A 25,540-nucleotide genomic window follows, 5' to 3' on the forward strand; every position below is an offset into this window, starting at 1 on the left:
AAATCTTACTATTCTGTCACACAAAATACGTAAAACCGGCGACAAAAATGATCACTATGGCGAAACAATTCAAAACATTATAAAATATTACTGTCCTTGTGAGGAAATAAAGCAACCCTACCACTTACAGCTGTGACCATTGTTTGTTACATCTGCAATTCTAAATATTCTGGTTCAGCTGATTACCCATCTGTTATCCTGAAATTACCCACATGTGGGTAATAACCTATAGGTTAAGAATCGCTGCCTTAGAGCGACCCATTTTTTGACCCTACGCTACCCATGTTTGGGTCGCGACCCATACTTACCCACTGATTTATGCCTTGCAAAAACGCTAGCAAATCAGACAAAAACGGTCAGCAGAAAAATCAGCATTTTTGATAGTTTATGTTTATTTTTGCATCGTGGTGCGAGATTTTAAACAGACGTGATCGTTATTAAAACTGGACGGAGTTCTCTTTGAATGTCAAAAAGTTTCATGATTGTCAGTAGAGGCAGTGCACCGCAGTGTGTAGCAACAGTATAATGCTTTTTTTTACTTTCATAAAATGTAGCACCGTAAGCGAAGAACGAGGACTACTCTTCGACCGTTCGCATCAATTCATCAGTTTTACTGAACAGACAACCTTCAAAAATGCTAGAATTCTTTTGATGGCTTCACGAGCTTTGTGCTGGCCATCGTGGAACGAAGCTGAGACCACGAAGAGAAATCTGTGTTTAAGCAATGTGTCAAGATTTAAAAAATATTATTCAGCCACTTGTACTTGCACCAAAGTTATGTCGTCTAGTGCCTTAAAAAAACAGTGTTGTGATAAAAAGTATATATATTTCCTTTGTTTCTTGTGGTGACTAAATAAATATCCACCGAACTCGTTTAAAAAGTAATCAAAAAATTAGGTAATTCGTCCCAGTTTGGGCAGTTTCAACTTCTTTACCTTTGCGGCGACTCGACTTCGAACAAGAGCTAGCGGCACCGGACCGTAGTGGCGCGAGTCATGTGACGCGGCCTCGTTGTCGCCGACCAACCAGATGTGGCCACGTGGCACGAAGCGCCGTGATTGGACGGGATACAGGCGATCCTCGTCGATGGTGTGGCCGCTGCTGCAGAAGAAAACAGAGCATCGGGGTCAGTCAAAAAACAACGCGTGAAAACCTAAAGCTACGGGGTTGTGCACAGTTTATCAGGACTCCGGTTCCGGTTTATGGTATTAGAATTGGGAAAAACAACGAAAAACTTGAATGGTGTTTATCGCTTTCTTCTGCCTTCGAAACTGAATTCAAACAATTCTTCCATTGTTTTTTTTTTTTTCTAATCGTTTGGCTGCTATATATATTTTTTGCCCAGTTGCGATTCATTGCCCTGATAAATATTTCCTGTATAGGCTTTCGAAACGTCGGTACATTTATTAATAAAAATATTTGCGGGAAGAATAATTTTATAATTGAATTAATAGGCCACTTGAAACTCAATGAAAAAGCGCAATATGTTAAAAGCTTTTCAAGAAACTTTATCTTGGGATGAATAAATTGGTTTACATCAGGGTTGCCAACAGACTATAAAAAATACAGTTTTATACTTGAACGCTCGTCCTTGTGCCGACGTGTGGGGTTAAGGCCCAGGGATAAGAAGTGTGTAATTCCACGAAAAGTCGAAATGACCTAATTACGGCCGCATATAAGATCTTTGATCTCCCATACGAAATCGGTTTGCCTAATAAGAAATTCGACAAACCCTTACCATTTTAACTAAACAAGTGGTTCTTGCGTGATCTGTCAATATGTTCTCGGTCTAACATTCACATACTGGCAAAATAAGCTTAGTAACCAAACAATTATAATGTCTGTAATGTTTGTGTTATTTTAGTCTGAACATAAGGTTTGCGTGCTTCCTGACATTGGTGAGAAAACGGAGAAGAAACGGAAGCAGCTCGTACAAAATGCAAAGAAACTGGGTTGGCGGCCGAACAAAACTTGCGATGTAAGTTATCTCTGCTGTTACTCACAGAAACACTTTTAACCAATTGTACAAATTCGTTGTCAGTTAGTTAAAGGTAGAATATATAAACCTAAATTGAAATTTATCAAAAAGCAAGCTAGAAAAATAATAATAAGTAATAAAATATTGTTATGGGCCTATGGGTGATTAGAATATGTTAAGCAATCAAATTGTTTATAATTTGAAAGTGTGTGTGATACACCTCAATTGTTATTTAGTTTGTTGCAATTTTTCTGGTGTATGTTTTTTTCATCTGTGTTAATCTATTCCGATTTGGGAGGTTTGAAGAGCATCGATTATATGACGGGCGCTGTACGTGTTATATTAAATTCACGAAAAATCGTAAATTGTCAAGGACATTAAATTTAAACACCCCTGAAATAAATCTCAGATATGTGAGAAGGAATCAAACAAATGCTCAGTAATCAAGGCGTTTGAATAAAACGTATCTCGTTAAGTTAACGATTTTGACATCCGCTATTTTTTTAAACGTCCTGTATCAGAGAGAGTAAATACGTTTTTAAATATTTATGGAGCACATAGCGCAATTTGAAGATTACTCGACAGGTACGGTGAAGACTTCCATCTTACTGTGTAAATCCAAGTCGACCGATCAGTGTAGAAAACAAATCATTTTAAAATGTCTCAAGTCCAAGTCAAGTCTTTTTGAATAAAGAACAAGTTGAGTCAAAGTCCAAGCCATAATGAGAGCAGTCAAACTCAAGTCACGTTCTTGTGATAAAAATGAAATGTTAAACTACTAGAATTTTTAAACTTGTAGGATTTAAAAAAATAACAACTAAAAAAAAAACAAAAAAACCCCGCAACATATAGCAAGCAAATTGTTTTATGTGGAAAAATTTTGATAAATAGCTCAATATTATAAAAAATGCCTCAAGAAACATTTTATTTTAACCCAATTTATTTGTCCAAAAGGCAAGTCAAGTCATTTTGCCCAAATGACTTGAGTCAAGTCATTTGAAAACAGTGACTTTAATCCACTTAAGTGATTACAACACTGCATCGATCACCTTCGATTCAGTTTCATAATAATTTGTGTCTGGGTACGACAGTGGTTCTCAAGTATGGGTCGATCTAACCCTAAGGTGAATCAATCCTGTGTAAACTAACTTTTTTCGTTTCAGTTTTCAATTCAATCATGACTGAAATATTGCAGCATAAGCATTTCATGTGGCAACCTGGATTATTGCATCATAAGTGGTTTTTTGAACGTTTTGATGGCAGCCAGCTACAGTAGCTGCTATTAGCCGGCTAAGACTGGTGTAAGCGGTAGCCACACAGTTACTTTATTACTTTTTTAGAAGATTATTCGGCACTGGTCTAGAATCCTACCACAGCGTTCATACAATTACTAAATTGCCGCACAATGTTTGAGTGAGGGTTAGCGTTTGGGTGTGGGTGGGTTGGTCAAGCATTATTATATTTATTAACCCAAATGCTAAGCCGCACAATAAACGAAATAAAAATGCGCGTTGTGGTAGGATTGTAGACCAGCGGTAGGTTCGTTTTTTTCAATGCGAGCTATAGGTTCGTTTTCTTCAATGCGAGCTATAGGTTCGTTTCTTTCAATGCGAGCTATAGGTTCGTTTCTTTGATGCGAGCTATAAGTTTCGTTTCTTTTGATGCAAGCTATAATTTTGTTTCTTTTGATGCAAGCTATAATTTTGTTTCTTTTGATGCGAGCTATAGTTTTGTTTCTTTTGATGCAAGCTATACTTTTGTTTCTTTCGATGCGAGCTATAGTTTCGTTTCTTTCAAAGCGAGCTATAGGTTCGTTTCTTTTGATGGGAGCTATAGGTTCGTTTCTTTTATAGCATGCTATAGGTTCGTTTCTTTTGATTCGAGCTATAGTTTTGTTTCTTTTGATGCAAGCTATACTTTTGTTTCTTTTGATGCGAGCTATAGTTTCGTTTCTTTCAAAGCGAGCTATAGGTTCGTTTCTTTTGATGGGAGCTATAGGTTCGTTTCTTTTATAGCATGCTATAGGTTCGTTTCTTTTGATTCGAGCTATAGTTTTGTTTCTTTTGATGCAAGCTATACTTTTGTTTCTTTTGATGCGAGCTATAGTTTCGTTTCTTTCAAAGCGAGCTATAGGTTCGTTTCTTTTGATGGGAGCTATAGGTTCGTTTCTTTTAAAGCATGCTATAGGTTCGTTTCTTTTGATTCGAGCTATAGTTTTGTTTCTTTTGATGCAAGCTATACTTTTGTTTCTTTTGATGCGAGCTATAGTTTCGTTTCTTTCAAAGCGAGCTATAGGTTCGTTTTTTTTTATGGGAGCTATAGGTTCGTTTCTTTTAAAGCATGCTATAGGTTCGTTTCTTTTGATTCGAGCTATAGTTTCGTTTCTTTTGATGCGAGCTATATGTTCGTTTCTTTCAAAGCGAGCTATAGGTTCGTTTTTTTTTTGATGCGAGCTATAGGTTCGTTTCTTTCAACTAGGTCATTATAAGTTGCAAGTAGTATTGTTAAAAGGTAAAATTAATCCTTTGTTTGTAATAAATCATTGTTTCATAAAACTGTTTAGACTACTACATCTGGTTGTCTGTGTTTTTTTTTACTTGATGCATGTCAGAAAAATAAATTTTTTGATGTTTGAGGCTTGGGTCGTGAGATGTTCATAAAACTCCGATTTGGGTCGCGCTCAAAAAAGTTTGAAAACCACTGGGATAACTGTTTTATCAGCAAACGACCAAATTACAAAACGTTTTTATTATAAACATATATTATGACAATCCTGAATAACAACTATTATATAGGTCAAGGTTTGTACCACTTTATCAAATGCTGCGTTAATATACAAGTTTCAGTTAATAGAAATGAAAAAAAAAACTCAATAGGGCCTATAAAGCAACAATATCAAAAGCGGAATTATCTATAGTACCTTAGCATTAGGAGCACGTTAATAAAACTAAATACGAAATATTACCTACGACAGAACAAGGTCGAATATCGCTAATAAGATCTAAATGCCTAAATAACAACGAAAAATGTAGCGTCGGCCGTGTTCGACGTTTGAGAGCCCTAGTTTATACGGCACTGATGTTTTGGTACCGACAGTTTATCTTTATTTGGTATTGGGATTGGGGCCGGCGATGGAAGGGTAAGGGGTGGGGTTGGGTTGAGATTATTAGGGAAGTAAGTAGTGAAGTTGTGTGGTTTGTAAAAGGTCCTTAGACCCTATTAAGGGCTGGGTTTGCAAACACAATAAAAGTGACCGATACACGAAAAAAATGCTGACGCGCATTTTCGAACATGATGATGTCCAATAAAGTTCTGAAAGCAAACTAGATTTAGAACAAGGACAGGTGGAAAGTTCTTGATTTTTCACCTCGTAAACAGGGCATCAGTTAACGCATTTCACGATGCAATTAAATATAGAAACAGACGCACTTAATTATTTTCGGGAACTGGGAGGTATCTTATACGCGTTGATGTCTAATTGATTGATTTAAGTATCGAGCTGCTTTAAAACCCACCAATTTGCAATCAAAATTTTGCTATGTTATATAGTAGTAACATTTAAGCTAAAAATCATCTTTGATTATTTGGAATAACGGCTGATAAAAAGTATAGTTCAACATTTCCTGAGGTCGCAAAAGCCAAAATCAAGTGTGGTCAACGCTATAGTAGGAACCTGGTCAACAGGCAGTTTATGGCAACCTAATTATGGCGTGATCTGCTGTCATTCGATCTGGAGCTTTTGCGTTTCTATTTTTGTCGCTTTTAAAGCCTCAAAATCGGCCTTTGGACATGCTTTGTGGGAGGCGTTTAAAACAAGCGTAATCAAGAAAGCGATCTGGAACTTTTTTATGAAGGTCGTGTCGCGCAGCCTATTAACAAGCAGCAAACTCGTCCACATCGCAAGCTGTGTAGTCGGTGTCACGACTGGATTCAACGGATGAATAGTAACTGCTATTTGTTCGGGCAGATTCACAAGCGCGTGTTGCGGGTGCGTGTTGTGAGGTCTATAGGCTCGTGTTTTTTTCGCTTCCTTTTCTTGGGCGATTTACGTTGAATTTTTGTGTATTTTTTATTGATTAAGCTACCTGTCAGTGTCGGCTTGGTTCACATCGTAGACCACTTTGTCTCCCTCCAGCGCCTGAATGCGCTTGCACACACAAATCGATGGGTCATTGGGGGCCGTTGCCATGACGATATCGCCCCTAAAAAGAAAAAAAGCTGCGAGTCAGCTCTACTATAGAGTCATTTTAAAGACATACTTAGTAATTCAGTGGTGCACGTTTCTGGACAACAATTTTTGCTAAATCATGTTTTTAAATAAAACTATAGAGTAATGAATTGGAAAAATAGGGCAGAGACATTTCTCTAGAATAAAACATAACCTACGGACGAAAACGAGTGAAGATTTGATAATTCGTGTAATATACCCTACAAAAAACCGCAGAATAAATATTCATCAACATCGATCTTTCGAAACTTGAACGCCTGTAAGTTTACGAAGCACAACACAACCTTCTGCGGGGCAGGGATGCGGTTTGGCGTGGTTGATAAAACAGTTACTTTGTAACCAAGGTTTAAGTGGCCTCATATTTTATTCAAGAACAGCGGAAATGGCTGCGGTGTGCCAACGGTCACGTTCTCCACGTGCAACAGTTTTGTGGCGCGTACCACCTAGTACCGCAGACTCTCAGAGATTAATATCGTGACAGGCATGTCGCCTCGCTGGCCATCAATCAATGACTTCACTAAAATTCGCGAGCAAAAAATTGCAGGATTTTCAAGGCTTTGGTGACAGGTTTCTTAGGACATTGAAAGAAGCTAGTACCGAAAAACAAAAAGGAAATCATATAATACAACAAGTCCAATATTATATAACGTACTTAAGAAAACTACGGGTCGGAAGCAAACTACACCGAAAGGTTGACCGTGTTTCTCATCATTTGAAATAATATATTTTATTAGAGTCGCTGGAGCTTTGTGGTTAATCTTGATGCTACACATAAGCTTACGAAGAGCTTATCTGGAAAAGAGTTCGACTCAAAATCGATATTCCATCGCTAAAATGAAAACACAAGTGCAGTACTCCATACGTCTACACCTTAAACCAAGCATAACCAACGTGTTATTGACCAAAAACATGTCAAGCAAGGATTTACCAGTGGTCTACGATTAAAATAACTCACATAGGTTAGTTTAAGCCTATTATTTTCGTTTTTTCCAATATACTACAGATGGTAATCTGTATGTCAAACGAAAAATTGCGCCGTCCTTCCAAGACCGCGTTGTTTTTGAAGTTTTGTATTGCAAATACGATAAACCGCTACTAATTGTTTTGTATAATTATTATCATAATAATTATACATAATGATGCGTTATCGTAAATAAATAATTGAATGTAGAATGAAATTAAACTCTTAATGCGATTTGATTGGTTTGGCACAATTACCCATAACGTCCACAGGTCAATACTAACTTGTTTTTACAGTGGCTTGCGCCGTTTTAGTTTTAAAGCCGCCGCAGCAACATGGCGTTAATGTGCATAAAGCCAAGTCGCATTTTCGGTCAACACATTAGAGATCGTGACAATTTACATCGACCCGAAATCGCTAAAGCTAATCAGGTTTCGTTTGGCCGTACAAGCGGGTTGGCGATTTGATTTGCGGCAGAGAGTCCATTAGCACGAAATCATGACAAGACCTTCGCAGCACGACCAGTTGACCGAGCGTAGGGACAAAGCACGGGATGAATTTGCGTTTGGCGTTTTCAAAACGGATGTTCGTTGACAGTCTCTGTGACGGCGATGATATCGAGGGAAGTTTCATCTGCATTGCGGCTCTTGTTTAGACGTTTTTGCATACAATTCGCAACAATTGACTTTTGTTCACACCACAACGAGCGCTTTTCAAGGAAGTGGGGCTGTCATACAACAATAAACACAATTGACTTTTGCTCATATTATCACCAACTAATTTTTTGTTGCTGGTTGGTTACTGTCTAATGCCAAATTAATTATTGTTGGTAATTTGTTGGTAAAGGTTTTTTTCGTTTTTCTTAAATCTGTCATCATGTTTTTCAAGTTTTTACACCACAGGATTTAGGTATTTATTCCATTCCAACTTTGGTAACAACACCAGGCCTGAAATCACAATACGGACTTTCTCAATATGTTTTCGACGCAAGTTCTGTGGTCTTTAAAGGCGCTTATGAAAAGCGATTGTCAGTGAACAATAATCGACAGGGGTTTGGCGACAAGTTAAAACGGGCAAAATAAAGTCACCTTTTCGCTTTGTCACGTCGCACCTGTGTTTGTTCGCTGGGCAACAGATTGAAAAGATTGGTCGTCAAACGGAAAGAACCGCAAAATTGCTTTTGCTAGTTTACACTGTCGAAGCGAAAAGGGTTACTGGACCACGAAAGTTGCTTGGGTTTATGATTGCCTCGGCGGCTCAATTTCGTGTATATGTGTAGCGCATATACTCGGATTTAAGAAAAGTTGCCTTTCGACAAAAATGCTGTGCTTTTAATTTAATTTGAACGCGAATATAAAAAGTTTGTTAACTGATATTTGCATACGATAAACGTTTCTATTGCCAATGTATCTTTTTAGAATTCCGACTTTGTCACAAATTTTAAAAGGGTCTTACATCGTATTAATGCGAATAATTGGTGCGCCACAATACTGAAGTGTGTACTGTTCAAAAAACGCCTAAGTTCTAAACTTGATATTGCAGAACAATTTGATTTACGAGGTTGTTACGGAGTACCGGCTTAAACATCAACATGTTATTACATCAACTTTAACCTTTACTTAATGGGCAGCAATGTCGTTTGGCAGCTGTGTACAAAACTAAAAAAGCGATTCCACTTTGTTCAGCAAAACACGAAGTTTGATGCATGATCGACGACATCGTTTGTAATGAATTATACATGGAAGGCGCGATGAGATCGTGGAAGGCGCGATGAGATCGGTCCACGACAAGTGTTGAGACGAGATTTACCACTGAGAAATATCAGCTCGAAACATAGCGGCATTTGTAATAGCGAGACGCCTAAGGTCACATTACATTTTAAAGGCACTACATGGAATCGATGCATTCCCTGCGGATTTGAAATCTAAATGCAACTGCCCCCGAAAAATTTCACATCGCAAGAATAATTCGACAAAGCGGAAACAAACACGAGTCGAAATTAATTATTCATCCAATGGCAGTCCTATTGCTGGAGCCTGGCAGAGCCCGAGATAGCGCAGTATTTAACGCACGAAATTATTCATATCTGCGAATTCGCATTGAATTCAATGAAAGTTATATACGCGCTGACTTAATTCTATCACGGCAACGAACGAATACTAAACGTAGTTAAATTGTTATTCGCGGCTGGCTGTTCAATAAAGACTACAATCAGTCTGCTGGTATGATTGCGAAATCTTAAATTACCCAAACCATTAGCAAGACTCGCGTGGTGCGGTCATATGACTCTTTTCGACGAAAAGATGATCACAAGTCGTTTCGCGAATGCGCGGTATTGAGAAAGGGCGTCTTGATTCTCAATTCTCAATTCTCATTTCATTAAAACAGCGGGTTTCCCAAACGCTGCTTTAGGTTAATAGTAAATAACGCAATTTTTGTTCTATAAAAACAACGATTAGGTAAGGCCTTAAGCCGAATGCGGCACACGACATGTAATGCTTCAAAAAATACCGGAATCGGCAAACATGTATACAAGGTTTCATCACGGCGATTGCGAGTGTCAAACATAGCGGCTTCATGACGCCAGATTCGAGTGATTTTACTAAAGGTAGTCTTTGCAATATACAAAGGTTTAATAGAAAACAGATTTTACACCCCTATGTTGCGCGCAAGTAAGTTATTAAGGCATCTTTCCAAACCGACCTAATGGTCGTACATCTAGAAAAACCGGAACTGAAAAAATAAATAAAACGGCATTAAGCTTTATGGCAGGAAACTTCACATAACAGTAATCGACACCGAAAAATAAAGTTGGCTTTATTCAGGCGGCTTTATTTGTCGACATGACTGAACACTTGTCAAATTCGACACCTAGATATTTACTTTATTTATTGATGGGCGACAAGCCATTTGCTGTATGACAGGTTGACCGATCACGCTTGAAATGTTTCGTTCGAATAACTTGTACCCTGCGTTGCAGGCAATCGTCACTCAGGAACACACATTCCAGTCGCGCATTAAAAAACACGCACTGCCACCTGCCTTTCCGGTGGGGAATTACCTTCGAAGCTGCCCGTAGGCGGACACTTTCTCGCCAACGCCAAACTCGCGATCCAAGATGGCCGGCTCCATCGAAACTCCCGAAAAGGACACAAAGTCGAGAAAACTGTCGATCACAGTGAAGGCCACGAAGCCGATCGCCGCCCCTTTGCATACGTCACGAAGGCTGGAAGCGGCGCGACTGGTCAGTAGGTAGTTCATCTCGCTGGACCAATGCTGTATATTAAGAGGAATATTTCAGCTGATTGGTTTGATCTGCAGGATAGAATCATAATTGCCGATTATTGAATTTGTATGTTTGCTCTTATGTTTATAAGTCCGTTTGGGTATGTGTCACGCATCTCTTGTTTTGTTATCTTTTTTTAGTTTATGGTGAAGCTTTTACTTGGGTGCGCAAAGTATTTGTGGAATTCACGCACTGGTGCAAATGCGGCCAGGGGTAACAGACACTAAAAGGACTATAAATAACGGAAGTTCTACAGCAACAGGCAGATGTGCTTAAGCGTGATCCTAGGGCCATATGACGCGCCTTAACATGGCCTGCATGATATAATGTATTTGGGAGGGCGGTGAATCACGTGTGGCACACAACAACATTGCAAATTGAAACGCTTGTGGCGGCCAGTTCAAATAGCCAGGATATTTTTTTGATTAAATTTTGTGGCTTTACCCTTGGCTAAAATATATAAAGAATTTAAACGTAGTTTTTTATTACAGTCGCAATACTGGTGCACTAAAATAGAGGGAATGGATCGTTTATAGGCCAACCTTACTAGAAATCGTTTGAAAATAAAGACTATTACGAATGTAAATTTTGTCCGATATAATTTAGCATCTATCAGAACTAAAAAAAACTGGTTTCACAATTCGCTGCTATATACCTTCTGACAAAAGATATTTAAAAAAAAGGGTCCCTAATATTAAGCATAATGCGAAACAAAATTTGATGTACAATAACGGCAGCTTTTTATTAATATACAACGAATGGTGCTTCTAATCTTAATGTGTGAAGTAAACTTGGACTTAATTAATAGCCAAGTTAAAAAGTCAATGCTGCAATTCGCAATAGAACTAAAAAGCAAACATTTAACTCATTACGCATATTTTAAAAGAAAATGTCTCTTAAGCTTACAGGAAAGCGACATAGGGTAAACGCAGTTAGGTCTTAATGATATTTTTCAAACGTGCTTTCATTGAACCGCAACTGAAAAAGTCCAGGTAAAGGTCAGCTACAGGTCATTACGTAATCTTCAAAATGCCCTCGCACAATCCCATAATATACAAGATGCTCTTAAAATATCCGTTGCGCATATCGCACCGACGAAGCAGGTGATTTCTCAATGGGTTAAAAACAAACCACGTTAAAATGCTTTTTTTAGCGTTCTTATTAAATCTTTACAAAGGGTGTGTTTTTAGTGTTTCAACGATGGATTAAAAAACATAAAAAATAAAAGATTTACAAGAAATTACGTATAGTATTCGCAAAAATATCAGTATACATATTCAAGTTATCAAAAAATGCTGACGAACGATAAATTGTTTTAATGCGTATTTAAACACAAAGGACAAAAAATCAGGTTTCCTATCTAAAAAAAACGTGCACATTAAGCCCTTAGCAGCTGGAATTGACCAGCGGTGTTTTTCGTTGGAAAACCTGTTGTGTGTGTGTGTAGCATCCAGATGAACATGTCTGGCATTGAGTTTACAGTTTATCGGACATGGATTACGCTTGCAAGGAAGGTAGAGAGGGGTTCATGACGATTAAATCTTGATTGCGTGATAAAAGTTAAGGATGTGGAATGGCGAGAATATACACACACTGAATTATGCATGCAAACCTCAAACGAACAGTTACTAGGTCAGAATGATGTTATGGCTGCAGGCCTGCCGATGATTCGCGAAAAGAAAATAAAGTTTTCAACCTAATTAAAAAACTCACAGTTAACAGTAGTTCCCAATTGTCTTCGTGCGCGATTCCGACCAATGAACGTCACCAACAAATCAAACAGGCACGTGGGACCCACAGCCCTAAGTCGTCGTCGTCGTACCCCGCAATCTACAAACACAAGAGAAAAATTGCGGCGTATGCGGACTCACAATTAAAGCGTGCGCTGTGTAAACAAAAGTCGAAGGAACATTTGCCGACGCTGGGTTTGGAAAAGAAGTCAAATCACGAGCAATACAAGACGGTTTGATGCACATAAAAGAGTGGAACGGAATGTATCCGGTTGACGCGTGCCTCCTTAAAGTCACGAGTTCATAAAACCGAAAACGTTAGTTTCAGCGAGCGCCGTGTATGCTTTGAACTATGAAAAACGTACACGGAATTCTCGTATTCAAGGTAGTTGCGCATCACAGAAGATACATGTCAACTATAACACTTGAATGAAAACTCTTAACCTTTAAATGACTTGAAAGTTTTTTTATGTTGGATTTTGTTTTACTGCCTACACTCTTTTAACATTTTAAACTTTAAACAACAAGAAATCGACATAAAATGTTGGTCTACTTGTATCAAAACAGGTTAAAGTAGCGTTAATAGAGCGCATACCAGATAAACTTAGACATGCTTTCATTAGAAGGTAGAATAACTTGGAAAAAACTACAACTTATTTTAAATGAAGAGAGGTTTCAGACGACTAACATCCAGCAAACTAAAATTAAAGTAATCAATTAGATTATTTTAACGTTTCTGGAGCAATGCTGATAAAAAAACTCAATAAATCTGAATAAGCTGTACAGTACATTTAAATACAAATGTTTCAGTTTTTATCAAAAATATGACATACATTACACAATATAAAACATCTGGTGCAAGGCTGTAAGTGCTACTATAAAGCGGCTTCTTGTTATGATAGCATCATAAAACAACTCTGTTGCATAATATGGTACAAAGAGAGAGAGAGATAAGCAAAAATATGACAAACAATGCTTTCAATTTAAAATAACGAATTGTGCCAGCCACTAAGTCCTTGTTGAACCCTGTAGTAGATTCAAAAAAAAGAAAGTGCAAACTAACTTTTATAATACTAATAGCACATAGACTTGGCTCAAGATTTTAACAATGATTTGTGTCGAAGTATGCATTTGTTTGCATGATATGGAGTACATTTTATAAGATAGGTCCAAGTTTTGGAAAAGTAGCATATTTATAATAAACACACGGCAATCAAATAAAAAAACGCAATGGAAACTATTAACAGTGAACTTATTGAAGCATAATATTGATAAAGAAACACTCTTTAGTGTTGATCTACTGCTCATCAGTCTCAATATTTTATGCATAATGCCCATTCACAGTACAACCTTCAGACTTAAAATGTACCCTTGTATATGGATAATTATATGTATGTCATGTTGAATCTAACAGTTAGTTGTAGTGGTTCAACAACAAGGATGTCATAGTACATATGTGTTGAATATTTTGTGCTTCATAGAAGCAACATATTTATATTCTTGAAAACCAAGAGCCTGATTCATTTTGGTTGGTTGAAAAAAAATTAAATACCAAAATACATTAGAACGGTATAACTTCCAACAACTACGTAAGAGTATATATAGGCACAAGGTTGGCCTAAATGTTGATCAAACGAGTGTGTCACTATAAAAAGCACCAATTCAAATAAAACAAATGTAGAGTTAATAGATAGGGCATCAACTGTTATTGCTCAAAACAGGAGAAATGGCTTGTTTTGATTGTGACAGAAAACCAAGTGCTTGCACCATTTTGTACTGATCGGGTACCTCCATGAGTATTTGCAGTGCCAAGGCTGCTTCTATATTCTTCCCATTGCAGTCTTTTATAATGCTGGCATACTCCACAAACTGGAAGTTGTCAAACTGACGTTGCGGCAGCCAATCATCAAACTGATGCAAGATTGACCAAGGTCCATCGCCAACACCAACCACCACAATACTAAGGGGGTAAAAAGAAGCGGCGACAATTGCTTTGGCCGTGGGTTTTTCATCAACAAACTGGCCATCAGCTATGATAACGAGCAAGTGAAACTGTTTTGTTTTCTCCACAATGTCAATGGCGCGATATATGGCAGGTGCATAGCTAGTAGGACCTCCTAACACCACACGAGTGGCTGCGTCTCGATATGACATTAGGACATCATGGAAGTCACTGCAAGGAAATCCATCTTTGCGTAAAGAAAATACATGCTTGTCCTTTGTAATGGAATCACCAAAGCCAAAGGCATTTATTCCAAAACTCTGCTTCGAAATAGGGTTCATAATTAAGTCGCCCTTATTAAAATTAACAAATGACCTCATGGTATAGCCTAAAACAGTGATTATATGCTGATAGGGATTATTTAGAGCTTTTGTTGTTAAACTGTGCAATGAAAGTCCTTTATTAGACGACTTGCCCTGCCACTCATTGCTGGCTGTAAAATCTATGCCCAGAATAAGTTGACATTTTTCCAGGCCAGCATTTTTCATCGCATTTGAAATATCATCGAACGACTGAAATCGGTCGACAAAGGCACGAAAAACAAAGGGATCAGGATTGGCTGAATCCCATTTTAAGTAATTGTTATTTTCAGGGTCTGTTATAGTATTAACAAAAGTTTTAAATATTGTGCTCAATCTTGATCTTTCTTTGTTAAGAATTCCAACGGATGACGAAGAGGATTTAAGGTTTGAATGTTGTTCTTTTTTGTTTCCTTTAAAGTCATAGGTTACATAAAGATAATACAAGAAAATGGCGCCAATTATAAAAAGCCACAATGACATTCCCTATAAAAGGTCTCAATTCACTAGAATGCTTAAATCCACCTAAAATCAGAGCCAAAATAACACTTCTTAAATATAGACAACTTTAAATCCAGTAATTTAAGTGTTTTAGATAAAATATTTCGTTGGCGCTCGTCTAGAATCCTACCACAACGAACGTTATTTGGGTTAGGGTGCCGGTTAGCGTTTGGGTTTGGGTGAGTCCAGTAATAGTGTTAAACAATATTACTTGACCTTCCCACACCCAAACACTAACCGACACCCTAACCCACATATTATGCATTGCTTAATAATTATTTCAACGTTGTGGTAGGATTCTAGACCAGCGCCATTTCGTTTAAATCAGGATACCTGTCACAAAACAAAAGTAAAAAATACACTTCTGTTCATACTAATTACTAATTTCTAAGAAACTAAAAGTCAATGTTGTGAGTGTATATCAACACATTTTTTTGAAATAATGTTATCATATAAATTTCCCAACGCTGAATGTTTCAGTCAGCCTGATTTAGGGTTATAACATTCAATAACTTGTGTAGAATCCACTCTTATATTACCATGCATTGCAAATAGACCACACTTCAACTACAGTTAACACTGGACAGACAGTAGAATAACGCAGACCAGAACAGTCGGACGACAACAAACCGAACACACACGAAATAGGCCACAACATCATAGACAACACGAACCTGCATTGAAGAGAAATCATGTGCATATCTGGTAGCAACGCGCATATTTTCACTGATAACTCAGCAGTGCCTATCTGCGGTTTAGTGTGAATAGCGCAAAACTTGTTTGTTTACACACGATTTCATATTTGTCACGTGACTATTGTCAATTTGCTGCAAACCTTATTACATAGAATAGTTATGAATAGAATGTCTCAAAAATTTGCTATTACAATTAGGAGCGCATACAAGGGGATAGAGGCAATACCCCCCAAAAAAAACTATATTTTTGTTTTTTTAACAGCGTCAATACAAAACTTTTCACGCCTTGTGCATATCGTATCTAGCTATTGTAGAGTCCTACACTATACTTTTGAAGAATCTTTTCAGCCTGAAGGCCCCTTTCGTGTCACGACACTCCCTAACTTTTCGAGCTTAACAAACGAATTTTGGCGCTTTGCGCGAATGTTTTACGTATTTTAAATATAAACAAAAAATTGAGAGTTTAAAGGCGTTATTCATTTTCGATTTTGATTTTAGGTTTTAGTAGATACGAACGAAAACGGCAATCGTGTTTCGGAATGATTTTTACTACACGTTTTCTATGTTATCAAAGTTACCGGGCAATGCGCGCAGACACAAACTCCTCAAAACTAAAGTTCCTTTTTCACCAGGACTTCCCGCCACCTTCTTGAATGTTTTAACTAAAATAGTCTCATATTTTTGCACTAGATCGAACGATAATCTCATATTTTTCCAAGTTTACTTGTTTTGGACGTCTCGTTATGACGTTACTTTGCGATATTTGTGACACACAAAATCCAAGATCCGCCCCTGATTACCATATCAAGGTTTTACCCATACGAATATTAGTTAATGACATAACCGCCCTTATCTTGCATTAAAAGCTATAATTGTATGCAATTTAAGAATAAACGTGCAGAAAATTGGAAGATGGTAAATAATGGCGATTGCTTTGCATTCGATAAGATACGAGCAGTGACGTCACTAAAACAGGTCAAGCAAAACGATTGTGCTATAAACAAGTTGTGGAAACTTTTGTAGTTATCTGATTTGCCGCTTTTACCTATTAATTATGTTTCTTGTTAATAATATGATTGTTGCAATCATAATCACGTTTTTACCTAACCTAGAAACCTATGAATGAACATAATAAATGTGTCTGTAACCTTTGTCTACGCTGCTAAATAAATTTACTTGATTCAGAAAACAAATGTTTTTTTGCTGTTTTAGCATATAAATAAACTTTCGACATTGATTTGCTCTACTTAATGGAAATGTTCTTAATAAACTAGTATGTTTAAAAAATATATATTTGTGTAATTATTATATGATTACAATTACAATGCATCATGCAAAGTTAGACTGTCTTTAAATCAGGCTGTTCAATGTTCATCTGTTAATCTATCTCACTCCACACCAGGGGTGTATGCATTAATACTAACCAAAGTCTGCTGCACAAATTAAATAAAATTATTATGTGCACAACAAAATAATATAAATTTTACCCAAGAAGCATGGTAACAGCTCAAAGTTGATCCCAATCTATACCTGTTGTAAGCGGCTCTAATAACAGTATTTGAAAAAATGGTTTAATATAATACTATACCAAAAACAGAGTTTTGTACGTTTAAGAAACTTTTGACAGCTGAACGCACTTTCCCTAAAATGCATGGTCATCACCGCAGCTGAGAACTCTAAGATATTTGCACGCAACTAAATATTTCCCCATGCCACCTAACTTTCCAACTTGGATCTGCACACCCTAATCTTTGATGCTGCAAATTAATATCTAGAGCAAACACTGCTGTGAAATTCAGACTTTGGTTTGCCTACATGTGTATAAACACCCCATAGAATAAAACAAATATGGTTTTAATGCATTTTATTTTAGCAAATTATGATTGAACAAGATTAACCAAGTATAATTTTTTTAAATGCACTTTGTTGTTCCTAACCAATTGCAACATTTTCTACAAATTTAGGGCAATTTTGTTTCAGACTGTACTTTCTACAGTGGTGTACCAAAAAGGAAATTATTGCACCTATGTTGCTAATGAAGTATTGTCACATAACTTTTAGTCTAAAAACTAACTTGTCTGTAAAAAAATTGCAAAATTATAATAAACAATAAATACAATATTACACATTTCATCTTTTTTTCCAATAATGCAAGATTTGAAGGTATGTTAACAATTTGATGTGATGTTTTAAACATAATTAAGGTCATAAAAATATTAATGCCATATAATTTATTTGAAATTGCAACTGTGATTACTGAAAAACAAGATTGGAAAGGTGTCTAAATTAATTGTTTGCTGTTTCTGTTAGTTGTGTAATATATTGATTAAAGTTTGTTTTATTAAATTTTTTTTGTAGAAGTTTAATTAAACATGTTTAAAGATAACTTTTAAATTTGAACCCCAACCGACAACTGCGCAACGGAGCAAGCACGCAATGGCTTCTACTCCGCCCCAAACTGAGAAACCATTTCATTACACATACTTAAAAGAGTTTCGTGTTAATCAGTGCCCACTGTTTCTGCAACACAAATGCACTCAGCATCGTCCGTTTACCTGCTTCCACTGGCACTTTTCAAATCAACGGCGGCGCCGCCCTGTTCGCAAACGTGATGGGACTTTCAACTACAGCGCGGACGTTTACTGCAGCAAGTACGACGAAACGACAGGAGTGTGTCCTGATGGAGATGAATGTCAATACATACACAGGTTGCTTTAACTTTTTTACAAAAAATTGACTTTTGTTTTGTTTGGTTTTTAAGCCAGAATTGACTCTTGCAAAGTGTTTAGTTCTCCTGTATGTGTCCTCCAAAAGTTATTACAATTCTTATTTTCAACTTATATAAAATATATAATATATATATGTGTCTTTAAGTTTTCCTTAGGGGTAATTAAACAATGGAATAATGGTGGGAAACTACAGGTTTAAAAACTCTATTGTGACTAGTTTAGTTATGTTTCAATATGTTTTTGATTAAAACTTAGTAAAAAAGATTGTTTCAATTTTTTTTTCTTTTCTCATAGCGTTATGATCCAAACTATTTATCTAGTTGTATCCCTGCTTGCTTTTAGCCACAGGGGTATCAGTAACACTACAATGGTTTTAATGGCTAAATGCGGAGCAATGTAATTTTAATAACTTTTATGTTTATTTGTAAACATCTAAATGTTAATATATAGAACTTATTATAATTGTATGCAGAAACACCGGCGATACAGAAAGAAGATATCACTTGCGCTATTATAAAACTGGAACTTGCATTCACGAGACAGACTCAAGAGGAAATTGTGTAAAAAATGGCCCTCATTGTGCATTCGCCCATGGAGCCAATGACCTACGACCCCCTGTTTATGACATAAGGGAACAACAAACCAATGAACAAGCACAGCAGGATCAAGCCAGCATTAGTCTGGATTCTGTGCCTCAAGAAAATATAAATTTGTGCGAAAAAATAGTCAACGAGGATCCGAAATGGCAGGATGCCAATTATGTGTTAGCCAACTACAAGACTGAGGTTTGTAAACGGCCCCCAAGGCTTTGTCGTCAGGGCTATGCTTGCCCGCAATATCACAATGCAAAGGATCGGCGCCGTAATCCAAAGAAATACAAGTACAGGTGTGTGTTTGTGTGGGTTACACTTTTTAGCAAGTTAAAGTGTAGTAGCTTAGGTGTCCAAAAACAAAGCAAAATGCATAGTTGAAACAACAACTTAATCACATTAAACTTACACCTATAAAAACATTAATTATTTTTTGGTGAAAGGGCAACGACGAATATTGTCTTCCTCCCAAAATCTCTGAAATTTTAAGACATTTCCTGGTTAACTGGAATACATACTAAGCTTAACTTGTTTTTATTAATCAAGCTTTTACAGCTTTGGAGAAATTTAATACAATCTTTATTGCAATTTCATTCAATGTTTAATGACAACAGGGTGATTACCTCATTTGTCTTTGCTGACTAAATTGATGCTGTTTTGTGTTGACCTATACTTAAACTGTTAACATACAAGCCCAAATAATTAACTTGATTTTTTTCTCGAAAAGCAATGTTTTTTAATCCAAAATCAGGTTGCTGACTCGTAGTTTTATTGAAATTGCTTCCTGGCAAGATTTCTATAACATTTTGGAGAATAAATGTACAAATAAATGGGTCAATTAAAAAAACTTATTAAAACGAGTTTATTTCTGTTTGCTTAACCAAAAAATTAAGTAAAAAGAATCAGGTAGCCTGAGCCCTGAGCTTTGCTACCAGGCATAATAATATTAATTACAAAACAGCTCTTTGGTAATTGTAATTGTTAACCAATGTTTAGGTAACTTATTCAAATTCGTCAGGGGTGAATGGTGTCAACGCTCGTAGTATAATATATGGAAAAAAACAAAGAAAAAATGCATGAACAAGTTCGAGCAGCAACACTTTGCTTTGCTGTAATATCTATGCTTAGTATTTGAGCTAAGCAAAACATTGTTGTAAAGTAAGAAATGTGGTTCCTTGGTTTTGGATAAGTTTATATATACATAGCATTTAACTAAAAGGGAATTTATAAACCTATTAGCAGGGCTTATATTAAGTAATTATATAAACTAATTGTTAAGGGAGACCTAGGATAAAATTTTTAATCTGTAACTAAATGCTGAAAGCTAAATTAAATTTATTCTTGTCGAATAAAAAGTAGTTGCTTGGCTGAACATTCATGTGGTACATGCTTTTGCAACATGCTTCCTGTGTAGTCTGATAAATTCCTCTCATAATAATATTTTGTGTATGTTTATTTATCTAATTGCCCCCTTATTGCTTTGAATTTGTCCTTTTTGAAGCCCGCTGCAGCATAGCATTTATCTCAACTGACAGCAAAGTCTACATATTTGCTCTTGCCCTAAATATTGTTTTAAGCCATTGGCTTATCAAACATATGACGATACTTTTACTAGCACTATTGTGGTGTAGATAAGTTAATATGATAACTATTTGTTAAAGCTGTAAGGATAAGTAACACTGGCTAATGTCAAAAAGTTTAATTTTTTACACCCACACCTAACTTTTCTGTCTTTGTGAAGCAAAATTATGAAGTATGTCCATTGGTCGCCTAACATCATGTTACACCTATTAACCAATCATGACAGTTTTTTATCTAAAACAGCGTGGTCCAACTGCAGGCCCGTAGGCCAAAGTTGGCCCGCGAGTTCAGTTTTTTGGCCTGCGAACTGATAGTCAGCTTTGGTTCAATCTGGCAATATCACTTTAATTTTTGTTTTTTTAATTTTTTGGTGTTGAAATTATTTCATAACTACCGTAACTGCACAGAGGTATACATTCCATAAAGTTAGTATATATGCCATAGACTATGTATAATTTGCCAGCAATAAGCCTAAGAATCGCAATTTGAAAACATTGGCCCGCAAGACCAAAAAACCTTGTTTTTGGCCCGCGATGAAAAGAAGTTGGACCACCCTGATCTCAAACAATAGGGCAGTGACCATGTACAACTCAAGCAAACCACATTTTTCACTTTTGTCATCTTTCCGGCTGCCTGATTTCATTCCAGTCCCTTCTCTGAAAATATTTGGTATGAAATCATGCCCAATTCATGTGGTGTCTTAGTACGGATTCTTCTTGACTTGCTCCCCTCATTTTTTTACTTAAGCCTGCAAAGCTCAACAGTTAGGCATTAGGCAACGGCCACGGATGATAAAGGTTGTAAGTTAGTATCTTACCGCAGGCTTGCTTTTCTAGCTGTCAAACTATCCCTAACTTGACAATTTGCATTCAGGCGTTCTTACTTAAAACACTGTTTTTTTGTTTTGTTTACATTTCTTTTTTGCGTGATAACAAAACGCAATACACCACTGTTGAGCGACGGCCAAGGATGTTGGTAATGCAGGTTGCTTTTATAGTTGGCGATTTCAAAAAAAAGTATTGTAGGCATAACTGATTTAGGTACTAACTTGTATATAACGCTAACTTGTCAGGCATGCAGGCATGCAGGTGTTTTCAATTTAGGCACTGCTTTTTCGACTCATGTTGTGCTCCTCAGTCGGAGCACTTTCGTACGTATTCGTTTTTTGCCGCGATAACAACACGCATTACACCTTACACAGGTCAAGCCCCTGTCCCAACGTAAAGCAGGGCGACGACTGGAAGGACCCGTCAGCTTGCGAGAAGGGCGACAGCTGCCAGTTCTGCCACACGCGCACCGAGCAGCAGTTCCACCCGGAGATCTACAAGAGCACCAAGTGCCACGACATGACGCAGACGGGCTACTGTCCACGCGGGCCCTTCTGTGCCTTTGCGCACGTCGAGCAGGAGATACGCATCGTAGAGGACGGCCCGTTGGCGGACGGCAATTTTGAGCAGGCGAGCGAAGGCCCTGGAAATTACTCGTGGAGCGAGTTTGCGCGCAACTTCAACCTGGACCCGACCGACTACAGTCGCAGCATGCCCAGTCAGTCGTTGCTCAACGAGTACAATCTGAGCAGGAGCTTTCCGACCTGCCCGTCGCCCATCTCCAAACCGCGAACCACTTCGCTGAGCAACGGCAAAGGCCCCGGCGTCGGCGGCGACAACTACTCGAAAGCGCCCGGCTCAGAACGCAATCTGACCGAGTCAGGTGGCCTTTACAACAACAACAGCAGCAGCGGCAGCATACCTTGGGCGCTGCAGGGAAGACGCAACAAGCGCAACTCGCTCAACAGCGACGCAGTGCCGTTCTACCCGCCCGACGAGACCGTCGACTCGGTTGTGGGAAATGCGCTCGACGACCTGGACTTGGACGAAGGCGGAGGCAGCGGTGACAAGGCCGATGTAAGAAGCGTCGCCCAGCAGGGCAATTTCTGGCAGCGCGACGCGACGCTTTACCAAATGTCGGCGCCGGTCAATATCCCAGGAAACGTGATGGAGCTATCCCGGAACCCGATGCTCTCAATATCACCAACGACCTTGTCAAACGCGCTTGGCGGCGGCGACATTCACGGCGTCAACGCGGCTCAAACCGGCGCATTTCCGCAGCATCACAGCCAAGGCGGCCACTTCCAGCAGTCCATGCCGACAGTGGGCAGCCTTGGCACACCAGGCAGCTTCCCAGGCTCGATCATGAGCGCGTCGCTGGGCAGCGGCATCACGACCAGCCTGGACCTGGAGCGCATGCAGCAGAAGTGCAAGCAGTGGGAGGAGTCGTGGAACCAGGCCAAGATCGCGTGCGACGCGTGGAAGCGTGAAGCGACCGAGGCAAACGAGCGCGCGCGCGTCTCAGAAGACCGATGCGGAATGGCGATCGAGCGCTGTCGCCTTCTCGAAAGCCAACTCCAGTCGGCGCTGGATCGGGAGACTAAGCCGGATCCGGTTTCTTCCTCTTCTTCGCCTTGCACCCAGATCTACCAGGCGCTGAACCGGGATGCTCTCGGCGAGCTGGCGCTTCCTGCCTTGAAGGATCTGGCCGCCCGCTACAAGGAGGATCTGGCGCACGTCGAGAAACTCGTTTGGGAATTTGTTTGGCCCGGCAAGCAACAATAAGAGTTTATAATTAAGAAACAAAGCAAAAACCTTTAAGTAATCAAACCTTCTCGATGAACTGACGCAAGAGAGAAAAGAAAACATATATTAGCGTTTTAATTCCTTTTGTTGCGCGTAAGCAAAAAAACAATTCCGTGTAGCAACGGGCGCCTTCGCATTTTTGTATATAACATGCGAGCTGTAATACGCCTCAAGTCGCCAGGCGCAAGGTGTTATAGAAATTTCGTCCCTTATCACTACCGCGTGTTTCGAACCCAAATTCGCGCCTTTTTCTTGTCGTTACAAGCAGTTTCCTGGGGACCAATTTGTAGAGTTAGGAGATGATACGTTCCTACCTAAAAATTAAAAAAAAAAATCGAATTTATTATGTGCCTCTTACTATGTCGTCGATTCTCTATCACTGGGATATTGCCAAAACGAGCTTTTTCATTGTGTGTAAATAGTACGAGGCCGTCACCGCGCCCTTTGTAACACACCAACTAACACCAAGGATTTAATACCATAGTTTTGTTAATTTTTTGCGTCTGATTTCTATTACTCAAGTTTCATACTTTTATTGTTTTACAATTGTTTTAAAGCTCGATTTTACCCAACGTTTTACGGTCTTTGTGCCACAAATATTTTTCTCCGAAAATTCTAGAGTGCAACCACAGTTTGTTCGCCTTGTTTAGTTACCGCTGGCGGTCGCCTTCGAGCCAAAATTTTCCAGACAAAATTGCAAACACAACATACTGCAAGGCACCTTTAAGATAAGTGTAATAGTAACATTATTTAGAAAACTTTTAACTATTTAAAAATTGTCATTCAAACCGTTCGGCGACGATTCAGAATAATCGAATGACATGATTAAATCGGTTGTGCCACTTTTTAGTCGACGCTGAAGAGAATTTGTTATCATCAGATGTGACGCTGTAACTTTTAAGCATATAAGTGTTGGCGTGCAATGTTTTGTAATTCTGTTATTACCTTTGCGGCGGCGACTTACATGGGTGCTCATTGCGTCGACTGTATCTCAGGAAATTCCCGCGATTTACCAGCATTTCCTCCCCGACCGGACCATACTGTAAGCATAAAAACTTGAAATTGCGGTTGTTGCTTTCCCGACTACATCACTATGACTGTAAAGTGCCTGAGCGACGGACGTGAAATATATAACCAATTGTAGCTGGTGTTGATATTTCAGTTAGCTTTTTAGCTTTATCCTCATCCCAGAGGCATTCTCCACAGGTAGGAACAATGTAGTTAAATATTTTTTTATATTAGAACGGCACACTATGTAATTTGGTTCAAGGTTAATTGTAAGGAGTGTTTTTTTGTTTTTTTCTAAAATGCGAGTGGCCTAATATAGCATTGCACTACTTTCGTACAGTCGATATTTTATCTGTCCTCAAAGTTATAGGACTTGACGGTAAGCTGCAAAAAGACGAGGTTGCGCGGGGTTCAATTCTTTCATTAGACCGCGCAATTTTTTAGTGGAAAAATAATTAAATTATAGCCGGCGCCTAATGTTTAACGATTATGTGAAGACAGCGCGATAAACGACGAATCCTGTTCTGCGCTTGGCTCAATAATTTATGAGAGAGCGTGGGTATAGGTAACATGAGGCGTGGGTAAAGCAGAACAGACAGCGGCGTGTCTCAATTGCCGCTTATATCGTTTCTTAGCTGTGGAATTTCGGCCTCTCTTTACCTTGCAGGCTATTCTGGTCGGTGGAAACTTATAATATCGATATTTGGAACCATACCCAATCAGGAACTCGTCCGCAGCAACGAGGTTGTGCTTTTAAAGACCGATGCAAAAAATACCCTTGTCGTTGTCGTTTTTTGTTCTCCTCTTCAATTATAGCTCTTGGGCCCGCCGGGATTTTTCCAAGGGTGTGAAATCCGTGAAGAAATCCTTCAAGTAAGCATCAAGCAATGTTTTAATAAATAAAATGAACAGTGGTAACCTTCCAATTCCTTTAGAATATAATATAGGGTAGTCCGTTATGATTAGCCGATACCCAGTAATACTGCTCCTTGGTATTTGTCCGATACTCAGGTGGTTATATTAAACGATTTGAGTATTTCAGCCTTGTTTAACGATCTAACCTAAATATAGAGGTTTATCCTTGAAAGGTAAAAATTACATTTAATATTATAGGTCAAAAATACAGATACATTTTCAAACGCAAAGCAATCGGCCTAACCCTGGAAAACATTCACATTGAACTTTTAAACTTTTATTGTGGATTTTTGACCATAGTGATGACTTTATTGGTATCACATCGGATAGCCGCAAAAATTAAATAAGCACGACACGACTTGCCTCTTAGAATCCCCTTTTACGCGAACAGAAGATTTATTCTG

At 38.3% G+C, this 25,540-nt stretch overlaps 3 protein-coding genes across 3 annotated transcripts; 1 reads left to right on the forward strand and 2 right to left on the reverse strand.

The window, feature by feature from the left end:
• Positions 1 to 382: 382 nt before the first annotated feature.
• On the reverse strand, positions 383 to 12,182 carry LOC146167462 (mitochondrial inner membrane protease subunit 1-like). The gene is made up of 5 exons (XM_083383289.1): positions 12,167 to 12,182; positions 10,229 to 10,443; positions 6,064 to 6,180; positions 936 to 1,101; positions 383 to 711 (listed from the first exon to the last, which is right to left on the reverse strand). Exons 2-5 carry the CDS (start codon positions 10,426 to 10,428, stop codon positions 658 to 660), a joined length of 537 nt encoding a protein of 178 aa, XP_083239415.1. The 5' UTR covers positions 10,429 to 10,443; positions 12,167 to 12,182; the 3' UTR covers positions 383 to 657.
• A 100-nt stretch (positions 12,183 to 12,282) lies between these two features.
• On the reverse strand, positions 12,283 to 15,159 carry LOC146167463 (uncharacterized). The gene is made up of 2 exons (XM_083383288.1): positions 14,494 to 15,159; positions 12,283 to 14,448 (listed from the first exon to the last, which is right to left on the reverse strand). The coding sequence occupies exons 1-2, from the start codon at positions 14,965 to 14,967 to the stop codon at positions 13,882 to 13,884; spliced, it is 1,041 nt and encodes a 346-aa protein (XP_083239414.1). The 5' UTR covers positions 14,968 to 15,159; the 3' UTR covers positions 12,283 to 13,881.
• A 1,613-nt stretch (positions 15,160 to 16,772) lies between these two features.
• Positions 16,773 to 24,333, forward strand: LOC146167464 (RING finger protein unkempt homolog). Its single transcript, XM_083381047.1, has 3 exons — positions 16,773 to 18,388; positions 18,882 to 19,295; positions 21,782 to 24,333. Exons 1-3 carry the CDS (start codon positions 18,117 to 18,119, stop codon positions 23,190 to 23,192), a joined length of 2,097 nt encoding a protein of 698 aa, XP_083237173.1. The 5' UTR covers positions 16,773 to 18,116; the 3' UTR covers positions 23,193 to 24,333.
• Positions 24,334 to 25,540: the final 1,207 nt, after the last annotated feature.

Source organism: Ascidiella aspersa, chromosome 1 (assembly GCF_963924565.1).
Source record: "Ascidiella aspersa chromosome 1, kaAscAspe10.2, whole genome shotgun sequence".
In the NCBI taxonomy this organism is placed as follows: Eukaryota; Metazoa; Chordata; class Ascidiacea; order Phlebobranchia; family Ascidiidae; genus Ascidiella; species Ascidiella aspersa.